Source organism: Calidris pugnax, unplaced genomic scaffold (assembly GCF_001431845.1).
Source record: "Calidris pugnax isolate Ruff unplaced genomic scaffold, ASM143184v1 scaffold82, whole genome shotgun sequence".
Classification (NCBI taxonomy): Eukaryota; Metazoa; Chordata; class Aves; order Charadriiformes; family Scolopacidae; genus Calidris; species Calidris pugnax.
In genome coordinates, this window is record NW_015090833.1 from 3,788,854 (window position 1) to 3,813,317 (window position 24,464).

Consider the following 24,464-nt stretch of genomic DNA (forward strand, 5'->3'; position numbering starts at 1 on the left):
AATCGCACCTTGCTCCTCCTGCCCCTCCATTTATTACTGGAGATAATAACACCCCTTCTCTGAAGGAGTTGGGAGGAGGAATCAGTTGGCTATTTTAAGGTAACCAGGTCCCATTATGCCATATCTGGAGGAAATTGTTTTAAAAAAAAAAAAAAAAAAAAAAAGAAAAAAAAAAGACAAGCCGAGTTTTTACATAAGAAAACTTACAATTTGTAATTTCTTTGAACAGAGGGGACATGTATCAGGAAACCTATTTTTAAAACTGGAATGAAGATGCATTGACTCTGTGTGTTTAAAATTATCAAAATGAGGTCAGAAGGCTCAATGCTATAACCCTGTATTGGTGGAAGCAGAGCATGCTATTGTATTGAATGCTTAATCATAGCTGTTTGTACCTGATTTCTTTGTTTTTTAACATATGTAGCAACTTTTGCTGGAGGACATCAACAATTTATTTTTTTTTATATTATTTTTCTGTGTTGGCATCAGATCCCTCCTAAAGAAATTCAGGGCTATATTTCACTTGAACAACATGTTTGTTAAACCTCAGCTATCTCAACAGGACAACAGAGAAGATGAATGTGTTTTAGTGTTCAAAAGTATTATAATAATTGATGTGGGTGAAGGGGTTTTTTTTTGCAATAGCAGACAAAGACAGTTGAGAAATGTCAGATTACTAACACAGAATACTAGAATATTGAAAGTGACAGACTATTCAGGCACCAAAGCACACACAATACTGCTTTTTGGTGTCTCTCCGCTGTCTTTTACGTAGCCCTTAGAATAGGAACAAAATATTGCCTAGCTCTGCAAGTATGCTCCATGAATTTGTAGCCCTGATGGGAGCCCAGAAGAGACCACAAGGTATTTTATTGCTAGGGAAAACAAAGCCAAGCAATAGCTCACAAACCGATTTGTGATCATGTTTAGTCCTATTGCTGCTTTGAGTCAATGATTTTCTTCCCAGTTTATTTATTACTAAAAAGGGGGAATATGGCCTGAGACCTCAAGGAATTACCTAGGAGATGCTGTGGCTTCTCTTTTGGTACCTGAGAGAGTCTTCTCCATTATATCAGGCTGACACTGAACCAAAGAATTGCTTTGTTCTCTAATCGATAGATACCTTTTTTTAAAAGCACTTCTTTTTCTACATTCAACAGTTGAGAGAGCAGAGACAATGAGCTTGTCACTTCCACTATTACTTGTAATAGGCAAAGTTGCAGGGGGTATAACGACCATGCGAGTGAACTGACTTCACTATGGCATGTCTGCATGAAATCAGCATTCCCACCAGGCTCCAGGAAGAGGAACTGTGTGTTTGGGTATCACTTGTTTCCCATTATGACCATTTCCATCTTCTGTTAACATTCTTCTGAGATGAGCCCTTATTATAATAAACCCTTATTCCATATGACAGCATTTTTCATATAGCCAAAATATTCCAGAAACCGTTATCAGCCCTGCATTTATTTCAGCCCTCTCTCTAGTTGACTTCCCTGGAAAAGATAGCAATGGCTTCCCTCCTTTTCTTACAGCTAATGCCACTACTGTAATGTGCCAGAAGAGCGTCTGGGAACACTCATCAGATCAATAGCAATGCCCAAAGCAGGAGCAGCAGCTGGTGGCTATGTCCTAAGTGCCTAATGCTAAAAAGGGAAGAAGCCTTTCAGTTAATGCACTCACAATGCCCGGTGTTCGCACATGGTGGTTCAAGGGAAGGAACCAGTCAGGGGTCAAATCTGAGGCAGGACTTCTGGGAGTCATGTCGGCTGCTCTCAGGCACCGAAAGGCAACTACAGACCTCACTGCAGTACTTTGTTTTGGACTGGCTATCATGTATCATCTCATTCTTTAATCTATTTTTTTTAAAGTGTCTTGTGGCACCACAATTTTAAATCAATTTGTGCAGTGATTATAGGTACCTCGGCTTTCCGTGCAGTCTTCCTGTGTACTAGCACACTGTAATAGTGATTTGCTCAGGTGACCAATCTCTATGGCAAACTGCCTCAGAAAGCACGTAGGAAGTCAATTTTAGAAGCCAGGGTCATTTTCATACAGAAGCCTATATGAATCTCTGAAGCAGGCTTCAGAGATTACTAGATTTAAGGCATTGATATTCCAACACTGTTCCTCTACATTAATTCCACATTGCCTGGGGAAGAAGATGCTTGGGGAAGATGTCAAACAGTAACTTTTCACTTTCTATTAGTTTCATGCTGATTTCATTAACATAGACAGGAAATTTCATGCCTAGGATGCCTGTCTGTGAAAGCCTGTACAATACAGAGGCAACTCTTTCAGATCAGTAAAATTCAAATTAAAAAAAATAGTTTTGTGTAAGAAACAAACAGGAAACTGACCCCATCTACCTAGTAGCACTAGGTCAGCATTACTAACACAAGCTAGAGAACCACATGTCCTTGTAATACCCAGGCATGATGGATAACCTTTGCAGCTGGCTAGGAAAAAGTGAGTCAAACTAACCCTTCCTTTTTTTACATATATGGGTTGTTTTCCCTGCCTCAAAAAAACAAGAGACAGCAAACAATAACTGGCGTATTGGGGTGTTCTGACCCAGCAAACTACAAATTTAATGAACTGGTTTTTAGGGCATGGTGACCCATAGGAATTAGCAGGAGTAACAACATGCTGCTTCTTCTACAAAGACTTTGGATGGAAATCACATGCCTCTGTTATTATATAACTTGAATATAATGTGCTGTCTCACCTCTGTCTGTTTAGGGCCACTACACTCCCCCTAAAGTTGCATCTATCCTCTGTTTTGTTTTCACAGACTCACAGAATGACATGGGGTTGGAAGGGACCTCTGGAGATCATCCAGTCCAACCCCCTGCCAAAGCAGGTCCACCCAGAGCAGGTTGCACAGGAACGTGTCCAGGGGGGTTTTGAATGTCTCCAGAGACACAGACTCCACCACCTCCCTGGGCAGCCTGTTCCACGGCTCTGCCACCCTCAAAGTAAAGAAGTTCCTCCTCATGTTTAGGTGGAATTTCTTATGTTCACATTTCTCATATACTTACTCTTCAGTCCCTCTCAAGCTCAAATTAGACTGCTTTCTTCCGTCATTTAAAAAGGAACTGTTCTTTCTAGCTTTATGCAGAAAAATTAGCATATACACTTGCCTTGATTTTTTTCCCGTGTTAGTATCTCATAATGCCCATAGCAAAGGTGAGCAGAAGGAACTAATAGGTTTGGACTCTTGGTTTGGGAAGCTGTGAAGCTATAAAATGTCTCCTCAGAAGTCTATTCTTTTCAATTGTATCCAGTGCACACAGGCCGGATCAGTACGTGTTTCTGCTGAAACATCCACTTGAGGGATCTGTTACAGAAACAGAAGAGGATGTTATGTTTCAAGAAAAGAGGACAGGAGCAGGGGGAACTCACTACCTTCTATGGTACTAGCAACATTCAAGTTGTGTCCTGTGTCTTCCACCTCTACAGGCTGGGGTACCTCAGCCCCATCAAAGGAGAGTCTGGTCTCTCCCTAACACATTACCTTGCTGATCTGACTCCCCTCAAGGATGCCTTGATGCTCCCCTCAAGGTGTCTGCCACTATTCACATGTCGAAATCTCCTTCAGAAAAGCACTCTGACAAAGAGGATTCTGTTCACTAGAGAATGTAACCGACAGGTTTCGCTCCATCTTCAAACTCCAGCAGGCTGAGAAGAAATATCTATCCTGTTGAAGGATCTTAGCACCGGGGGGGTGAAAGCTACAAAGACAGTGCAGAATATTCTGATTCTCAGGGCTGTTAGTTGTTTGGCAAAAAATGCAAAAGATTACATTTGGCATAATCTTGGTTCACCCCCAAACTTATGAACAAAGGCTATCAAGAAAGTGGCTGTCACCCAGATTAAGTTTATTAAAGCCACATGAAGAAATGAAAACAAAATAGGTGATCTAAGGTCATCCTGTATTCTTGTCTCAACAGTTGCATTTCAGCTAGAGGAAAACAGTGGGCCAAATCAATGTCTGCTACAAACAGATGTGTGCTCTGCGAAATAAATGCACCCACTTATGCTCTGCCTGCATTAAGTCTGTTACTGGGTTTTTATGAGATTTGGCAAGTGCAGTGCTATCTGTTAATATCTGAAGGTGGGAGTGTTCAGGGAGTTGTCTGAAAGGCTTGCAAGACTAGATCTGATCATATCCACCCACACTAATTAACACATTACATAAAAGTACAACAAGTTTCTCTTTGCAAACATCAGAAACACTTGCCCAGGCACTTTCTGTGAAGTTCTAGAAGAGCTATAGGCATGGACTCTGTCGCTTTTTAACCTCAGCAGAACAACAGATGAGTAGGTAGGGTAGAGTTCTCACTTTCAGGGTTCACTCCTTCATCCTGCTAAAAACACGGCATCAGCAGGGATACACCTGGAAGGACCTTTTTGAAGTTTACCAAGGGCGCACAAACTAACATGATTTTTTTTTTTCCTCATGAAAAACAAAATACAGAATCAGATATTGAACACGAGGAACTAGATTTACTTACAAAGGACTCCTCCTCTCCCTGCCCTGCCTTGCTAATTCTGAGTATTACTTTGTACAAACACCAGCCTCTGAAAACACCTGGAATTGAAAAATCCTCCCATTTAAGTAGGGTCTTTTTATGACAGGAGAACATATGACCCAAAGTGGCTAACGTTTCTCTATCTTTCCAATTTTGAAACAGTAGTGATCTCCTGTACAAAAAAAAACACAGTAAGGAGTCTTCTTCTTCTTCAAAGATCAGAGCAAGTAAAACTGAAAGAGCTTAGCTAATTTCACATGAAATTGCTGTGACCTGTTCCTCCTACAGCTTCACCTAGATTCCTCCAGCAGGATAATAAATATATACCCTGATTTAGATTTATTCCAGACTCTTTGTATGACATCTGGCTTCAAGATGGTGGCACTGAAAAGTGCAGTAATGACATAGGAAAACAGAAGGAAAAAAAAATAATTGTGCAGTGGAAAGCAGGAGGCAGTGGAGAGAGCAGGGAAAACTAAAATTAAAATAAGTCAAAGGGCGGAAATTCCTTTGAGAAGGCCTTAGGCTTCAACAAAGCTTGCCCACATTTGCAGCACTTCAAGATTACCCAATACTAACCTTATGTGAAAAGGGACAGTAGACCTCAGCAGGCATTCCAAAGGAGCCTTTCTATTAAAAAAAAAATAAATATTCAAATGTATCCATCCAAACCTGCGGGTAGCTCACTGGCCGGAGAGCATTCTATCTCGCAACACTCACCAGAGAAGAAACTGTTACTCAACTCTTCCTTACTATCTGAAAAGCAAAGTCAATGTTTTCCTCATTATTTTCTGTTTGCTGCATACCTCTCCCCCACTGTGACTGCTATTTGACCTGTTGTCCGCTCAGAGACCCTGAGGGAAGAGAGAGGGAAGTTTGTGTGTGTGTGTATCAAGAGGGAGAGGAGGAGAGTCTCAGCAACAATTCTGACTTGTTTATATTGATTAGAAAGAAATCAACAGCACTTAGTATGTAAGACAACGTCTGAAGAGAGGGAATACCTTCTGTGCAATGCAGGAAAAGGGCAGATTCATCTGAGGGAGAGGATTTGGGGATGAGCAAGAGTTAATTTCACCATGTGTCCTAGTTTTTCCCCCCACTTTTGCATTAAGATGCCATCAAGGAATAGAATCTTAACATAAAGGTTTAACTTAGGGGGCACACTGCAGGGTGCCCTCTTTTCACCAATTCTGTTTGCTCTTGCATCTACAAGCCTGGCATGTCTGACGGTGGTTAATAAGAAACTAGCAAGTACTGAAGTGCATAAGGGGAGGTATGTATAACCATCCCTTCCCCTCCCAACATCTCTTGATAAATATGGTACCTTCAGTATTCCTGGCAGATCCTGGAAGAGTTCCTCCCTCATTGCACTTGTATTTTCAATGAACTGGGTTTCTTCTCAAAAAAATGGACAAAAAATGAAGCTGAAAGCATCTATTAGGGTGGGTGTCAAAATCACAGAGATCAAAGTTTCTTTTCATCCTCTCCACAGAGCCTCAGACATCTAGGAATTCAAAACAAAACTGTAAGAAACCTTTTCAAAGCTGGCACAGAGCTACAGCTTCTGTGTCCTGCACTCGGAAGGAAAGCACTGACCCAGACAGGAGACCCACCCAGGCAGAGGGGCTTGTGTCAATGGCACCTGGGGCAGTATCTTCCTCTTGAACTGCTCAAGAAGAGAGATATCCACTGATCTGCAGTGAGGTTCAGACCTTCAGATTTTAACATTCACATCATTGCACTTAAGTAGCTGGTCTACATGGCGGAACCAGAGGAGTATTTCAAATACAGCTCACAGCTTTTCTGCTGTAACGAAAAGCTTTCCTAAAAGCTCCTTTAGGAAGTCATATATTTCACCATATGGGGTTTTTCGTCTTCTAAGTTTTTTTATAGAACCTCTTGGTTCTTGGTTTATGAACAAATACCTTTTTATAGCATCGTCCATTTGAATTTGCTGAGCTTTTGACAAACATTTAGGTAGTCAGAACTTTTGAGGTAGGGAAACACAAGAAATATCTGTTTTACGGGTAAGGGCCCACCTTGAAATTATGCAGCTTGCCTCAGGTCACACAGGACATCTATGGAAAAGCTCAAAATTCAAGTCAGGACCCCTAAATTCACTCCTTTACTTCAACCACCTTCCTTGAAGCGCTTCATTCAGGTGTTCTCTAGTTAAGTTTGCTACTTTCCTGTATTGCAATTATATTAATTCCTCTTTTAGTAGCATTCCAGTATGTTTCAACTACATTACTATGCCTAGTGCTGCACACTGCATCTGGCATAGGAATGTAGTGTTGCTCTTACTAGGCTGTCAAAGAGAATAAATCATTACAGAAATAAATAATGTCTAGCTGCTTCTGGCGTTTCAGTCCAAGCAGTATTTATCACTTTTGGCTGATCAGTGCCTGATTCAATGCCCCTGAAAAACAATGGGTATATGCCCAGTTGAATTCAACGTGCATTTAATCAGGTCTTTGCTAACTGTGCTTCCAAACTTCACATTTCATGAGCCCTACAGTACTGTCTCTTCTGTTTTTAGACCATTATTCCACTTGCTTCACTCTGCAGATTGATACAATGGATTTTTGTCTGCATGGATTGTCAGTGTATGTACGGTTGTACAAGCAGGTTCTAGTTTTTAGTTCTAGATTTAGTTCATCCCGGGTGTGATGCTGCCTACATGCGTGGCAATCTGGGATTAATGCTAAAAATATATATATATTTTATCATAAATGAACAAAAATATTCAGAAAGACAATTAAATTTCATATATGAATTCAGTGACAGAAAGAATCTTCCACTATTCAAACTGTCCACTCTTCTGACTGAGCATTGCTCTCCAGCCTTCACACGTGAGACAGAGAGCTTTCCTGGGCCCAGCACAGCCCTTCGAGACAGTCCTGGGAGGCCTTTATCAAAGAACACATTGCTCCATGGTTTGCACCTTCTCTGATGGGAGTTGGGAACAGCTTCATCAACGGATGTAAAGTGAAGGAAGGGAAGGAAGCTTCCATTACACGTCCATAACTTACAGTTCTTCGAAGTATTTTTTAAGTTCCCCATTCAAAAAGCTGAAATGAAACCAGTAGCAGTTTGTAATCGCAGTTCCTCTGGAGAGAGGGGATGAAGTATGGGGTGTGATGTGCTGCCTCTCAGCTGAGACAGCCTACAGATACTTTCCAAACAAAAATTACATCTTAAAACTATGAGTAGATTTAACAATTGAACTCTAAAGAATTAAACATCATATAAACATTTCACACTTTTTGTTTTTCTTTCCAAGGGTCCATAGTCTAGTCATTCAATCCTGTGCAAAGGTCCTGTTACTATGGATATGACCTGCAAGAAATGTGTTGCCTCAGAGCAGCACAAGTCACATGAACAGGCTAAAAGCCAAGACTGCTGATTCACGGTCTTGTCAGGGTTTTCAGGCTTCTGTTGGCTTCACTGAAGAATAGTCCTTTCACCATCAAGTCTATGTTCGTCCTTTAAAAGTGTTCATGCAGGTGTAGCTCCCAGAAAACTTGTGGATTTCTTCAAGTGCTGCCTGAGGGAGAATGCTGCAGGAGAAGCAGAAAGAAAATAAACAGAGCAGACAAACCTCTTAGTCTATTCTAATAAGAGGATGTGTAAATATGTGTTTATGTACACACAGACATAGTATATACATTGTCAAAAGTCAGCTAGTGAGAGTGCACAGACAAAACATGTCAGTATCCTGTCTGTGTGTCAGTATCCAGTAGGCCTCAAAGGAGAAAGTTATATCAAGTCACTCTTTCTATACAGAAATATTTATCTAAAAACGTTTGAGAAAACTGTAACTTGGAAGATACCATCTTGTTTTATTCCTCCCAAATACTGTGCAGAATCTTGCACTCAGAAATACACGAATTTAAACCAACTTCTCTGGTTAACTTGCCATCTACTTGTGCCTTATCATACGGTGTGGCTATAGATCTAATTTCCTGAGAGCTACTGTAATGGAAAATAAATGATTAATTCTTACAAGAAAGGAGGAGAATAGCCCTTTTTCAGCCTGTAGAATTTCTGGGAACTTTTAAGAGAAACCCAAGTTTTACATTCAGAGCAAAGCACTTATTGTGAGTTATTTTTTCTTGTTTGAAATGCAATATTGTCATTATTTTCCACAGAAATCTCATGGCCTTATTTCAGTTCCTGACTGAAGTAGGTTTTCCAAAGGCTTTAGTGCAAACTCTCATGGAAACACAATTTTAAATGTCCTTTCTCTTTAGTTGTTTCAGGATATGAAGTTATGACTTTCTTTCCTTAGGGACTTTAAAGTTCTTGTCCTAATCATAGAGAAAAATATTTTTTTAATAGTTTCATTGCTTTAACACAAGCAATGCTCTCTAAATACAGCTGTGATGTACATAACTTATTGTACATAAATCCTTTACAATATAAAGCCTGGAGTCCAAAGAGTAGCTTACTAAATCAAAATCAACTACATGCATATGTTAAATGTTAAGAAATCTCCTAGATACAAATACCAGTTCAGATTTCAGGAATCCAAATTTCGGGAGTGAAACTGGTTTCATAAAGGGGTTATACGCAGGGAAAACATCCACGAAGGGAATCTCAGAAAGTTTTCTGTCTGATCCTGGATACTGGGTTACAGTCAAACTGGACAGAGGGCTGTAAGCCAGTCTTGCCTAGCTGGCCAGGCTATTGCTGGGCTAAGGAAATAGTTACCTTTTTAAGATGACAAGAACATGCATTGTCCATGGAAGGAGCAGGAAGGCTTGATTCATCTGAACAGCTTCTACTGTCCTCCTAGCCACTGTCTCTGGCTTGAGAGGAGGAAAAAGATTAGGGAACCTGAATGAATAAAAGTAAAAAATAAAATAATTATTTGTTACCCAAACTCCTTCTTTAAGATATCACTGTCCAAGTCCTGTTACTCACTAAGCTATCACCGGTTACTGGCATTCAAACATGCCCCAAAGCGGGCTGGAAGGAGCAGAAAGTTCCAGTTCCAGACACAGAAGCTGGAAAGCAGAAAGCCCAGTTCCAACCAGTTAGTTAAATGATTAAGAATGTACACGTTGGTGCCTTTAGGGTGAAGTGGCAGAGTGTGTTCAGAATCTTGATTCACGGATTTTCTTAAACTGTATGCAAGCCCATAGCAAAATGCTGTCTATTCAGTGTTGGTGTTTTTCCTCCTCCTCTCAGTTGCTTTTTGATTGATTCAAATTCTTGACAGGTGAAAGACAAATATTTCCCCCATTGCTTTTAATATCAAACATAAGGCTTTTCCCAGCTCCTGCAATAGTTTGACACCACAAATTTTCTTGAATAAGACAACACAAACTATATTAGTATGTTACTTTGTCCATTGTAAAAGATTAATTTGGTCAGCTGTTAGTCTTTGAATTTAGCTTATTCTCTTAGAGAGATGTAAAAAGGAGGTACTGATAGCCTTACTTCTGCCATTCCTTTCAGTGGGAAAGATACAAGTATTTCAACGAATAAAGAAGGAGCCTGTACTGTTAATTCTCAAGCAATTCATAGACTGCTCCTTCTGAATGACCCCAATTTTCAGATTGCCTCCCCTCCCTCTTTGGTGGCCGCATATGGCCCAAACACACTCAGGGAAAAATAGCTTTCAGTTTTCTCTGAAGAAGCAAACATCTCTCTGAGTCCAGGCAGGCTGTATGAATACGCCAGCAAACCGAGGGAACCAGTCTGATGAGTCCCAGCTGGCCTAGAGTGACCCTCTGTTCCCAGGCAGCCAAATGAGACATCAAATTCTCTTAACTAAATGAAGCATTAATTAGGAGTGTATTCTGATGATTCATTTAAAATGAGATGCTTTATTCTAGTTCCCCTGGACTGACCTGATTCTCATGCCCTGAAACATCTCTGTGCTGGTGTGGAAGGGCAGGACTGTTGTGGCATTCACTCCCGGGCAGTCCAGCAGCCCCAGGGTCAGGCTCTCCATGAAGGCGAAGGACGAGGCTTTGGAGGTGCAGTAGTCAATGGCTCCAGGGATGGCCGACAAGGCCAGGACAGAGTTCAGGCAAACAATGTGGCCATTCTGCAACTCCAGCATCCTTGGCAGAAATGCTTTGGTGGTCTGAAAAAGAAAGAAAAAAGGTTTGCTCAGCAGAGATAGAACAAAAATAATAGTTACTGAAAAAAACCAAGGTGACACAGAGACAGCAAGCCAAACAGTGTTGTTCATTATTCTAGGAAAGGAGTGGGAGAGTACCTCGTTGCTTTGTCATTTTCTGAAAGATTCTAAACAGGCAAAGTTTGCACAGAAACAAAACAAAATCTTTCCTAGCACATAAGTAAGCAGCACCCACAGATGAAGGCCATGAACAGAATGCTTTGTATGTAGAGGATGAAGTCTTCAACAATGTGATGAAATCACAAGCTTTTTTTTTATTACTATTATCTAATTCAAAATGGAAAGAGCTTCACACTAGTTAACTTCCCTGAGCAATGTCTCATGCTCCTCTGACATTCCATACCCATCACAGAAAACTATCCTCTGTGAGCTCAGACTTGCTCAAAAGAAATTAAATGTTTTACTGGAAATCACAGAATGGGGGTACAAGAGCATCAAATACTGTGTTACTACTGGAAAATTTTATTTTTTTTAGACTCCTCACATTGTTTTTTCTGTCCCCTTTTCATGTCAGACTGATTTTACCAAGCATCATTTAGAAAGACCTAGTAGCAGCCAAGTATTTACTGGCTGTAATCTGTCACTCCCATTCCCCATCCTGAATACACGTGACACAAGGGCTTATCTTACCCAGAACTGTCCCAGGGTGTTTATATGTTGTGATTTGAGCAGTGCATCGTCATCACTGTCCATCAGGCTCTTACCATGGACCACAGCAGCATTGTTCACCAGGATAGTGATATCACCCACCTGCAAAAAAGCAAATTACTTATTACAACTAGTATCTCTGCTTACGAATAAGTAGTCACCATTATGTCTGAATATCCATTATTGCCTAAATACATTTTTATTTTCAGAGCTTTTGACATTCTTGCCTTGCAATCCTTCTGGATCACTTAAAACAGGTAGCTAGAATTTGTACAACATAACCTGCATGGTCACCCTTTTTCCCAATTTGCCAATATATTTTTTCCTCATCAAATACGAGTCGTTCCTAAACTCCGCCCACGGACACTCACCTTCTCCCGCACCGCTTTGGCTTGCCGATAGACCTCCTCTCGGTTTCCTACATCACAAATGAAATAATGGCATTCTGTCCCCATCATTCTGATTTCCTCTGTGGTCTCCTTCAGGCATTTCTCAGTTCGACCCCACAGGATGATCTGCAAGAAGAAACTTTTGTTAGAGCCAAACTGCTTCTGCTTCAAATCTAAAATAATTAAAACATGCTTCTAACTTCAACAATTTCATGAACATCTTTGATGTGTTTTCACTGCCAGCCCTGTCGCATTGTTTCATTTAAGCCTAACGATGATTTTTGGTTACATGGGGATGGGACGAGTATCATGGTGGTAGCTGTATCCCACTCCTGATTGCTTACAGGTTCTTTACAAGCAACACAATAGCTAACACGGAAAATCAGACCTTTAGCCTAACATGACAAATACATGAAACACCTGGCGAATTTCTGTATCATGAAATTTCAAATCTCTCACCATTTTTGCTATATACACACACAGAATGATAAATTAATTCTAAAATCACAGACCTTCCTGGTACGCTACCTACTTCTCATTCTACATTTGGAGATAGTATCTGCTCTGCAGTAAAACCTATTTTTTCAGCATATCATGTACCACAATTTGCTATGCTGTTCACAGGCTGATGTCCTAGGTGCATTTCAAACAAGAGCTTCATGCTAATACAGACATTTAAAGTGAGAAATTTCAAGCATGAATTTATTTTACAAGTAATATATGGAAGGTTTCTCTTGCCACTCCCATTTAACACAGTAAAAATGCTACAATACTTCTTGTACAAAGAACAATTCTAAATGTTGGTGGAAACAAAACATTCAACTCATATAGCATGGACTTTACATATAATGAAGACATAACCAGCACAACCCTATCTGTATTTCTACACCATCGTGGAGGTCAGAAATTGAAATAACTTGAAAAGTTACCAGGTTCGTTAACTTTCATTGTGGGGCTTTATTCAGTATGATTTTTCCTAGTGAAACAACACTATTAGTCTCAAGTATGAGACAGTGCTTCCATTACTGTCTTTCAAAGTTGAAAGAACAGTAAAAAAAAAAGTCTAAATTATATCACACAATTAACTTAGTAACAGCAAGATAAACATAAAAATTTAAGACCTGTGGTATTCCCTCCCCACAACAAATCTCTTGCAGAGAGCTTTAACATGCTTATTTTTAAGGACCAGTTAAGCTTATCTCATAACTGGTACTTAAACTAATCTCTGGCAGGGTCAAAGAGCTCTTCCAGTGCGACTAAGCAAGGCAATGCAGAAGTACCTGGATCCTCAACCATTTCCTAAATGAGTTAAATTTACAATTAATCCCATTTATAAGTCACTGGCACATCTGTGAACACAAACCCACACAGACTGATAGACTTACATTCTCAAAATCACCAAAAGACTAATGAGTCCGTTAACCAGAAACATCAGAAGATGTATAAATACACCAGAGCCATTTCATGGGAAATCTCATCTCAGGGGAAGTAATTTTCAAGGAAAAAGCTGTGACCAGTCTTAAAAACTGTAAGAAAGCAAACGGCTAAAAATGTACCTCATGTATTGGCCTGTCTTCGAAAGTCTCAGCGTTATCACCCTGGGCCATCAGGCTTTGGCATCTGCACAAAACTTGTAAAACTGATGGCTATTGACTCACTTCTGAACTTGGAGCTAGACGGGGTGAGATTTCTTATGCCTACTCTGCAGACTTGAATGGAAATCAAGAACATGTGAGAAATTTCACAAGCTTTCAGGAAATATTTACAAAATACTGCTGAACTATAAGCATACACACTGACTTGCTCTCTCTTTCACAACCTACATCTCTGTGGAAAGGGGAGAAGAAAACACTACAAAATGTCAGCCGTAGGCATCAAGTCTGATGCCCACAGAGTTTGCATCAGTGTGAACTTCAGGCTCTTAGCAGGATGGGATCAGTCAAATGCAGACACTGAAAAATTAACTGACAAGTTGAAGCGTGATGGAAGGTAGGAGAGGAAGAGGAGAGAAAGAGAAATAAGGTGTCAGACAAGAGGAGTAAGGCAAGAAACTGAGCTCACGTACCTAGCACTCTAGGGTTTCACACTGCTATTGCAAAATAAAAAGTAGATCACTCATTCTTCACTATAATCAGTTTCAAACATCCATATAGCCTCCTATTCCCAAGAGTTGCCACTGATGCATTGAATGTCAGGAAATATACATGGAAGAATAGTTAAGCAAAGGAGGACCTGTCAAAGGAACACCTGTCTCTGATGCAACTCTTGGACATAACATTTTTTATGCCCCAACAGTTACTTTGGGACCGTTAATATCCTACAGGCAAGTCTTGCAAGGTGACCCCATTAAAATCTGGGCCATCTGGGGAAGCCAGAATTTGCTGGTTATCCTGCTGACAGCATTAACTTCACTACAGATTTTTTTCCATGGGAAGTTTTCCCGTGCTTGATACTGTTCACACTCAGGTGAAGGCTTCAGCCTGCGTAAGAGAAAAGCAGTAAATAAAAGGCCATTCTTTCATGAGAGGTGAAAGATCCCTAACGACACAGTGGGAAGGGAGGTTTCCTGCTGTCATTTCTGCTACTTTTTACAGATGGATAAAACTCAAAACTCAATACAACTTGCTTTTGGTCCAAATTCAAGCTTGACTGCTCCTACAAGATCATATGAGACTTTCAATTTCTGTTTTACATCTGGCCAAATTAAATTGGCACGGTCTTCCCTCTGGCCTCCTAGGATATCAGATCTTACAGAGACAAGACTTTTAGCTGCTGCATTAGCCTCATAGTTGAGGCTTCTGTTCCTCCTGAACTCTGTCTTTGCAAAGGGCTTTGGCTTATTGTTTCTGTGTAGGCAATCCTTCTTTCTCTTCTTGTTTGCAGCAGTTTCCCCAATGTTTTTCTAGGTCCTTATTCTACTATTGCCTCCTGAGATTTTCTACAGACCTACTCATCAGTCCTCTGCTCTCCTGACTTCACCTCCTCCTGCAGAATCCGCAATTTGGCAATTTGCTGTTTGGCACTCAGAAGGTTGTGTTACTTGTAGCATTCTCACTAACCCATTCAAACAGACAGCTTAAGAGTCAGGGATAATCGTGCATGTTCTCAATGCTCCTGAACAACAACTTCTGCTCACACTTGAGCTGATGAATGATTGTGGGCCTGGGCCTGTGTCTTGCTGATACCCCATGAGCTGCAGTTAGCCCTAAAGCTGGGCAGTTGGCACTTCCCTTTACATGCAAGCGTGTAAGGAATTCTCATTTTATTTTTTGATCTGTCAACGTCAAGAAAGGCATTATTTAGCTTTATCCTGCCCTCGTTAGGGTTTGAGGGCTCCACATTTGAAAAGAATCTAGATCTGCATGGTCCATTTTATTAGGAAGCACAATTTTCAAAATGTAGACACGGGTTGCAGAGTCTGGTCTGTGTTCCCTTTCCTTTTTAAGTTTAATTCTATATAGGCAATAAGTGTGTCCCAACTGGAGGCTAAGTCCTGGAGTGAATGACTCTTACAGACACAGAAGTTCCTGTCTGGGGCAGAGGAAAATGCAGAGGAATAAAGGAGAAAAGAAACACGGTGATCCTCATTACACAGCCTGTCAGGATGTCGCACAGCCACCCATTCACGGTAATTTAATGGTGGACAGAGGAATATTTAATTTGTGTTTTGGAGAAGTTCTTGGACAGACAGTTTTCCGTCCTGGAAAGCATCTAGCCCCTGCTTCTTCTCCCCCTTCATCTCTCGTCATCCTCTCCTGCCCGCCCCTCCCTCCTGCACTAGACACGCTCTCCTTTCAAAAAGTTACTGACCAGAAAATTGTCGAGGGCAAGAGCCCAGTGAGGCGGTTAATCCCCGCTGTGGCAGGCCTGCTCCTGGGGGTTCCTGCCCTGTGCTTACCTCTGGGTGACCCCAGTGTTGGCAGTCAGGGAGGCAGGTGGAATGTTAAACCAATCGCCTCTGCTCCAGGCTGCTGAGAGCCCGGGCAGCAGCGGGGCAGGAGTCTTCCTACCACCGGACACACCAGAGAAGAGATTTAGGATGACAGAGGAACTTAACACGCCCTCCTCTTAATTAACTTTAAAGCAGGCGAGGGCTGTGACATCACAGCTTAGTGCAGATTTTCCCAGGATTTATTCATGAGCGGATTTTGCAAAACAAATCTTATCTCTAGATCTTCTCCCCTCTGGCAAGTCAGCGAACTCCTTATCTGGCCTTAGGAAAATGATTTCAGCTGGAGTGGCAGGCTCAGGAGATGCTGCATCCTCTGCTCCCAGAGGACTCATTTAACTCTGGACTTAATCTGCTAATGAGACATGCCCCGAGGTTGGAGGGGAGTCAAAAGGAAGGTTTTAGCTGCTGCTGGACTAAGGCACGACTTTCTACTAGAGGCCTGCACTGGCTACTTGTGGAAAGCCCCAACCCTGACTGCAGCTTTAAATCCCAAATTTCACTGTAACACAAGTGTTATGCTTTTCATGGCCACAAAATCAGATAAAGCCAGTAATTTATATGAACTGGTCTAGATTGAAGCTGCTATCAACCACAATACAGACACATGATCTATGCTTCCAGAGTCTTACGTTTATTATTGGTGCAGGAGATGAGGTTAGAGCTAATTTTACATCATTTACAAGGCTATTTAATTTGTTTGGCCTGATTTTATGGCTCGTACAACTCAAGAATAGCAGCAAAGGAATGTTGCCCTTTTACATCATCAATTAATTTGGCACTATATCTTCAGCAAACCCGCTGTGCTAGACTTTATCCCTCCAGTGAACTAGACTGGTATTGGAAAGGTGTCCCACAACAAAGGCACTTCTGAGACGGAACATGTGCCACTTCTTGACACTCCCCTTGGATTATCTGGGTTGTATTTTAGCACAGAACTGTTCACTTTTAGTCTTTTCCAACACAACACCACACATTGTGATTAGCAGATACAACTTCCATTCCAAAAGTTTCTGCATTTTGCGATTCATGAAGCAACTCTCTGTATCAAATGAAGACACTGACAGATTAAAGTGTTGCAGAGAGACACAAAGTGCCCTTCCTGCCTGCTCTCATTATTGCTGCCTCCACAAATCAACCACAGCTCCTCACCACTGATCAGCAGAGATAGGAAGTAGTTGGTAGGTCAACACATTTCATTCCCCCTTTCAACCTCCTTCTCATTCTAGTGAAACAAAAGTTGCTCTGTTTGAGTAGGTACCCGTAATTGCACAGACTGTTACTTTTGTTCAAACAGAGAAAGCCTTTCTGCACCCAATATGGAAAGTTTCTGCATACTTTTAGGAAGTACAAAGTGCAGATAATCCACTGAAGTATGTCAGTCTTATCCCCATATACTTACAAAGCCTGGTAGTACTAACTCACAGTTGGTCCTCCAAAGCAATGCATTCCAGTGTATCCCATAATCCTGGCAGAGTTTTGCATATCCTGAGAACAGGAGGCTAAATCCTACGGCCTCAGAAGTGTTCATGTATTTCGCTTGTCAATGGCATCAGGTTTTCTCCTCCACCCCTTCCCCTCTTTCCCCTCAGGGCAGTCAGACAAGTTCTCTCAGGAGTTCTCCATGGGAGAGGCAGCTCAAGACAGATGACTGGAAGAGTGAAAGGTGTGGCCCTTCAGTGTGAAAAGCCAATCTTTGCTTTAGAAAGGAAAAAGAACCTTTTGATGCCTGAAGTAGGTCAAAATACTTAACCCAGCCCCTTAGTGACACTTGTATAAAAGTAAGCAAACAAAGCAGGCCGGTGGCAAAATTGTCTCGGTTTCCCCAGTGGAAAGTGAGTATCAAAGCTGGGAGGGATGGGTATAAGAAAGGCTACAGGTAAGCATGGGGGAATCAAGAGAGTAAGCCCATTTACCTGTTTTACACACAAACTTTTCTAGATTAGTATTTAGAAGTTATAAAGACATTACACTGTAAGAATTTAATTTAAATTTAATCCTGCCACCATGGTAAACACAAAACACAGACTTTATTATAAACTGCTTTGAGTTAAGTCCAGGAGTAATATCCAGTAATGAGATTGAAAGTTAGGTCTAAAGAGACTTCAAAAGGAGACTAAAAGAGTGAATTCCAATTCCTTTAGTCTAGAGTCAGAACTTTCATTATTTTATATGTTGACTTCGCACTCAATGGGATTAACATTATTCACCTAAACCACCATCAATTCCAATTGTACCCCAGTCACCCTTTTTTTTCCCTTTGAAGGAAGCAAAACAGCACCTAAAGAAGTCTAAGAAAAGTATGTAAACACCTGTCTCCTATTCAATACAGGCCTTCCTTGGGAAGAAAATCTGTAATTTTCTGTCTGCATACAGGCATTTAAGACCAGCTCCCTCTAAAGAAGTGAACAAATGCCTACTGTTCTCACAGCCAGGACTATTTAAGGACAGGTGGCCCCATGCTGACTTTTTTCCAGTGGTTTTTCCAATTGCTTTCGTCTGCAACACGAACTGCGACTCCAGACTGCCCTGGGAGCAGCACTTCTCAGCTCTGTTGTAGGGAACAGTTGAGGAAGGGGAAGGGTTAGGGTTGTTTGCAAGAAGAGGTCACGCAGGAGTCAGCCTTTACAATCCTATTAACGCTGGGACAGGGTCAAATGGAGTGCACGTTCCAACAAAAGCACCAAGTGGCCACAAGCTGTCACCCAGCAAAGGTTCATGGAAGCATTTGTGGGGGAAAAACCGACAGATTTTTAATGGTGAATGTCTGCCACACCATGTGTTAGAACCGGCCTCTACTCCAGGGAACCAAAGCACACAAAGAAATATCCAGCAATAAAATTCTCTGGCTGCAAAGCAAGAAAGAAGTGGCATATCTGGGGGGCGGGGAGAGGGGTAAGATTTTTTAAAGTTATGTATTTGAGGTAAGGCTTTGAAGATTTCTACGAACAAAAATATAATACTTCATCCTGTAAAAATAACCAGTGTGCTGCCGCCTCCATTTGCTTGGCATGTCATCCCTATAATCCAAATTCATATAAAAATGTCCACAGAGATCTCAGGAAATTGTGGGGAAGGTAAATATGCAGGTGCAGAAAGCCCTTTCGTACTGCAAGCACAGGAGACAGGATGAAGGGATAGAAAGTCAGTAAGTTATATTTCAAAGGAAAGAAAGAAATGACTGGATCTGTCTGACAATAATGCCAGGGTCCAACGGGGCATTTCAACACAGGGGAAGGTTTGCTGCTTGCACGTTTTCCTTCCAAAATGCTGGATTATTATTTTCACTTATTGCATATAACTCTCAGGGTAAGGAGTTCTTACCATGTGTCAGGGTAAATGTTCATGTAATATAGTTAAACATTTACTATGACAGAAAGTTATATTGCCACTGAATGGTCAGAGTGTTTGTTTTTATAAAGCTAAAAACAAACACGTAGATTACAAGGTAGCTAGAAGTAAAGGCCATGTGGATCCAACACAGTATTATTTCCATCACCTGACTGGGTGAAAGTAACTCCTAACATAGCCTGGTTCAACCAACAGTTAACTGAAAAGTCTGCTACTTCTTGACTTACAAACTGGAAAAATCAGACTTAACATAAATTTACGGAAAAGAGTCATTCAGGAGCTACAAACTGGGTGCCAATAGAACTGAATTATTTTTTAGAGTTTGCCTTTATATTTTTGAGCTGATTTTTGTAACAGAGTGCCTAATCTTAAAACGCTGAGTGGTTTTAACTTCTAGTGGAGAAGGCTGGTCACTGCATCACCACCTCTGAGAGCACTTGGAGACTCCTATGGCTTGTTCCCTTATAGCTTACAAAACTATCAATTACGCTGGATTGCCAGTTCAGAGTAAAAAAATGTCAGTTTTAATTCAGAACATTTTCAGTTTTGCTTTAAGCTAAACCATTATGAGTATTTCATCAGCACTTTAATTATTTTGGAGACTATATAAAATTCCACTACAAGCTCTATAAAAAATAACAAATAAAATTTTATCAAGGAGATGCTCTACTCAGAGGTCACCTAATTAGCCTCCTGATGCTGGACCTGCTCTGAACTTTGGTAGCAACCTACGATCACCGCTCTGTGAACTGGAGCTAAGTTTACTCCACGTTGTGATGTAGATGCGAGGTAAGTCATTGTAGTCCAGTTACCAGTCCAGGGGACTTTGCATTTCACTGTACTGTCACATCAGCAGAATCCAAAAATAAGGTGGACAAAATAGCAAATGTATAGAAGCTCTGATAAATAAGGAAAGGCATAAGGGACGTTCACAAGGCAGAAGAAGACACAGGAGGACAGACAACCCCAGCCCCTGTAGGAACATCACAGAAAAGGATGAGTAGGGAAAGTGTTTCAGTTTGTTAAACTGGAAGGCAGCCTGCAACAAAAACAGACATGGAAACCTAAGGATGAAAAACATTTCTAATGCTGTCATTATAAAGTGCCCTCCAGAAAGGCCTAAAATATGCTCCAGATCATCCACGTGCATAATGTGATGTAGCTCTTGACTGAAAAAATAATTTCTCCCATGAGGCTACTGGAGAAGTACTGGGAGTTAAAATAGCCTACATTAAATTTGTGTATAAACCGAACACTAACAACAGCTCCAGACGAGCTCCCCTACAAGCCTCCTTTCTCTGCCTCCAGCAAAAGAGAATCGCTACCATTTTAAAACCATCTAAAAGCTGTCAAAAGGAGCTTTTCTTATAAGCATTTTAGTCAAAGAAATAAAGGATACTGCCTTGAAGAAAGCTTCAATATTTAAATGCTTAATTGTTTTCCTATCTTTTTATGTACATTTCAAGATGTTATTTTTTAATGGTGGCTGTTGCTATGCAACAGGGCAGCACTTCTACAATCTATTCATCTGTTGTACAAATGACAGTTTTCAGGACACATTTAACTCTCAGCCCATTAAGTCAAAGGAGGAGGACGGGAATGGGAGGATTGAAAGCTCCTAGAACACGCATCCCCCAAAGGGGTACAGCAAGAAAGGGTCTTTCACTGATGATACCATTTTCTTCAACACACTGTTAGGATGGAGTAGCTACCCTGCTTATAAAAAATGTGAGAAGCAGCACAGCTCTAGTTAAATAAGACGATATCTAAATGTAAAATGAAATGTATGATAATTATTTTTATCCAGAAATGGTCAATTCTAACTGGATTCTGTTACAATGATACTTATTTGAACTAGAGGGACTGGTCAGGCAATCACAAATCCAGCTCTAGCATATTGCTCAGTCACAGTTCCAGTGAAATAAACTAACCTGGTCAGTAACTAAGATTTAGCTGAGGGGGAAGTACTATAACATTAAGGCACAATAATTCCATAATGTGTTCAAAGTCAGTAACAAGCACAGCTCTATGCAATAAGGGTTTCCTCCCGACCAGCAGAGCACTGGGGATCTGTAAACTACTTCATAGAAGTGTGTGAAATTTAGCCCTAAAAATAGGTCTATTTTCGGTTTGACTCGCATTCGCTGTAGAACAATCTTTGCTTCCACTAAAAAATATTTATAGTTACACAAAATAATTGGTACAGACCAACAATTACTGTTCTTGTAATATAACTTCAATGGATAAGGATTTTCTGTCTTTTATTTTCCCTTTCAACTCAGGAAGAGAAAGTAAAATCAATGTAAGACGTAAGATGCTTTTCTAAATTTCTGGAGTTGCAGAGACGCTGGACTAACATCAGGTGATGACAGTGGTCAGACCCATCAGCTTCCTCTGTGCGAGCAGTAAACAAGTGTAGGGATGTGGTTAGAGCTGGCTGACCCAGGGCTGAACCCGGCGCTGTGCAGGAGCCGCAAGGTGCCAGATCCCTGCACACACACACACACGTACCCACACACTTCTGCGTACACCCACCCGCCCCTGCAGCATTGAAGGTGTCCTAGAGCACTCCGCAACAGTTGGACATCATCATCTAGGGAATGAAACCCTGAAAACCCCCTTTGATAGCTACACGTTTTGCTTTTAAAGAGGCAAAGCTCTTGCTTCCATAAAGCTCACATTCAAATATAAACACAACATAGACAATAGTCTCTAAGGGGCCTGGATTAAAGTCAAATAACAAGCAACACAAAGAATGCTCTACAACATTGCACAATCAGCATATCTCAAAACCCAAAATCAAATAACTCAGCTCAGCGAGACAGGACTCCCGTGTTTCCCAAGAGGCTTGGAAATGTTCTTACATCATTTCTGACAGCTCACTGTGGTCAGAGCCAGCCCTGCTCTATTACCACTTTGGGAAAGAAGTATTTGTACCAGCTGGATGTCTTTAATATTCTACTTGGAAGCATGACCTCTTCTCTTTAAGGCAGTAAACTGAGCTTTGTCCTCACTGGTAAGGGTTTTTTTTAGGAGGTAGGGCACAGGGAATTTGAGTGTGTAGTCAACACAAAGCCAAGCTGCTGAAAGCGGGTGTCAGGATTTCCCATTCCCTCTCCAAACTACTGCGGCCAAGTCTCGCCCAGTGAATGTGCTGATGGGACAGACAAGGTGTCTCTGTTTACTACGAGCAAGGAGATTAAAATGACAGATCTAAGACAAACACTAATTTAATCTTCATGTAGCAAATACCTGATTGTCAACTGTTATTGTTGAGCCATTCTTTTTAAGGGCACGGAAAGGTGAACTGCACAGTGTCTTTATAACAGTATCTTCCCCTCCCATTAATTTATTTTAAGTCTAGTATATTTGAGGTTTTTCTTAAGGACCAGCACCCAGAGTGAAGAGATTATCTAACAATTTCTGCATTCGGTTAAAGCGGTGCGAGCTTGTCCGCTCCTCTGACATGAATAAAATCTTGAACATGTAACTTGGGTGTACCCAGTGATTCAAAGGGCAAACAGAACGAAAAAACAATTACAATTACTTAAAAGATCATGTTTGTTTTGTGTCGTAGCTCCTGATTTGTTAACAAAGGCCTAGCTATACAGGAGACATTTGCTGCATAGTGAACCTTCTAAAAAACACTGAAATAAGATTTTCTTCAGTGCCTGAAGTTTTCACTGTCTGATACAAGTTGGCACTAATAGAAATGTAGTGAGCAGTTTCAGTCCAGGACTTAATGGGAAAGAGGATGTATCTAAAAGACAAACGCTACCAGTTGATACAAACTGGTGCAAGCTGGTACCTGTGCTGCCCAGAAGGACCACTGAGTGAATGAGAAGTCAGGCTGGAACTCCATTTGCACCTATTTTAAATGGCTGTTTCATGTAGATAAGGGATGAAATACATTAGCCAGGTCATACCAACTGCACCTCACCTTTATAGAGACTCTTTCTAACCTGTGGCTAAAAATACGTCATACTACAGGATAATCACAGCCCAGAATGCTTCCAGGCATCATTTTTATACCACCTCAAAATATTATATATACTACCTCAATAATTTTAAGTTGTTTAAGTGTGCTCAGAGGTACAAGTGCCACTGATTGTGTACTGAGAGCCAGATTTATCTCCTAGTCCCATACGTGAAGACAAACTGATTTCAGCAGATCTGCATTTGTGTTTTCAAACACTGTTTTAGTGCTGGAAGTGGCGCACTGACACATTTGCTCAGACAACAGAAATCCCTATGTTAGTCAAAACAAGTAAGCTCTGTAGCGCTGTATTCAATAAATTGTAATTAAGAAGGTGGCAACATAAGGCCTGTCCACAAAATCCTTTTGTAATTACGCATAGTTTATGGCTAAACTAATAGGATGAACAATTTAAATTAGTTACAAACTCTGCCAAGGTACCCATCTATTCCCAACTCCATTAATTAGAATCAATTTAATCCCCACTGGGATAAAGGTCAAACAACATGTATTTGACCCTTTTCTGCTGGCGTCAGTGTTATCAGCCAATGGATCTGGCAGTGCCTGGGTCTGACTTGTTCAACTCTTCAGCATGTTGACACAATGCTTTGAAGAACAGAGCCTAGGCCCAGCTATAAAGATCTCTCTAATAATTTCTGCTTTATATTCCTGATAAGCCCACAGGTTTGAAAATTCCAGAGCTTGTTCTCTCTCGGTGGTCAGCTCTTTGGCTGTCGTTCTCTGTCTTTAAGATTTTTGCTTTTGTCTCCCTTTCCTACACAGGACCTTAAAGCAGGAATGGTATTAGACTTGTGTCTTCAATTCACTCCAGAAATCAAAGTGAAAAATGAACATTAACAACTGATCATCATTTGTTAATGGTTTTTAAAACAAACACTCAAAATCAATAATCATTAGCTGACATTTCCAAATAGAAATGGAAAGATACAGAACTTCTACACCCTCGGCCAATTTCATGGGAAGGAAATAAACAGAACTGTTGTCTTTTTTTCTTCTCCCCATAGTTCCTGTAGAATTAACTGGCTTCTTCTGTGGAGTTCACCACCATCAACAATTTGTTCCAGCTGTTTTCTTGGAAAATTTGTCATAATACTTGCACACCTCTCAAGTTACTCTAAGTTCCTGGTCTTGGCTATGGTAATATGACGTAAAATCTGCCAGTTCATGATATACTAACATTGTGTATGATCTCTTTGAATGTTGCTGATCTGTTTGAGGAATGCAATTCAGAGTCTATTTACTCTAAGTTCCTCCTTCATATTTTTAATGTCCACTGCATAGTATCATCCTATCATGACAGGTTTCCAAAGCAGGGTTTAAAAAAACAAAGTATCTTTGATTCCTTCTAAACTTTTTAGTCAAAAGGCTTAGAAATGTATGCAGGGTGCTTATGGTCACTCTTTAAGCAAATTACTGTGGCAGTATAATCAGGCATTAGCTC

At 40.8% G+C, this 24,464-nt stretch overlaps 1 protein-coding gene across 4 annotated transcripts in view; it reads right to left on the minus strand.

Annotated features, from left to right (window-relative positions):
* Positions 1 to 3,864: 3,864 nt before the first annotated feature.
* Positions 3,865 to 24,464, minus strand: part of DHRS3 (dehydrogenase/reductase (SDR family) member 3) — a 124,951-nt gene continuing 104,351 nt past the window's right edge. For 2 of the 4 annotated variants that reach the window (XM_014941412.1, XM_014941413.1), the window contains exons 6-10: positions 11,709 to 11,852; positions 11,320 to 11,439; positions 10,394 to 10,632; positions 9,249 to 9,374; positions 3,865 to 8,095 (exon numbers count right to left, since the gene is read on the minus strand). In XM_014941412.1, coding sequence (XP_014796898.1) covers positions 8,011 to 8,095; positions 9,249 to 9,374; positions 10,394 to 10,632; positions 11,320 to 11,439; positions 11,709 to 11,852 — 714 coding nt within the window. In that variant the 3' untranslated portion in view covers positions 3,865 to 8,010. Of the gene's footprint in view, positions 8,096 to 9,248; positions 9,375 to 10,393; positions 10,633 to 11,319; positions 11,440 to 11,708; positions 11,853 to 13,282; positions 13,381 to 24,464 lie in introns of those variants that run through there. The other 2 variants (XR_001411946.1, XM_014941416.1) reach the window with 2 other exon arrangements.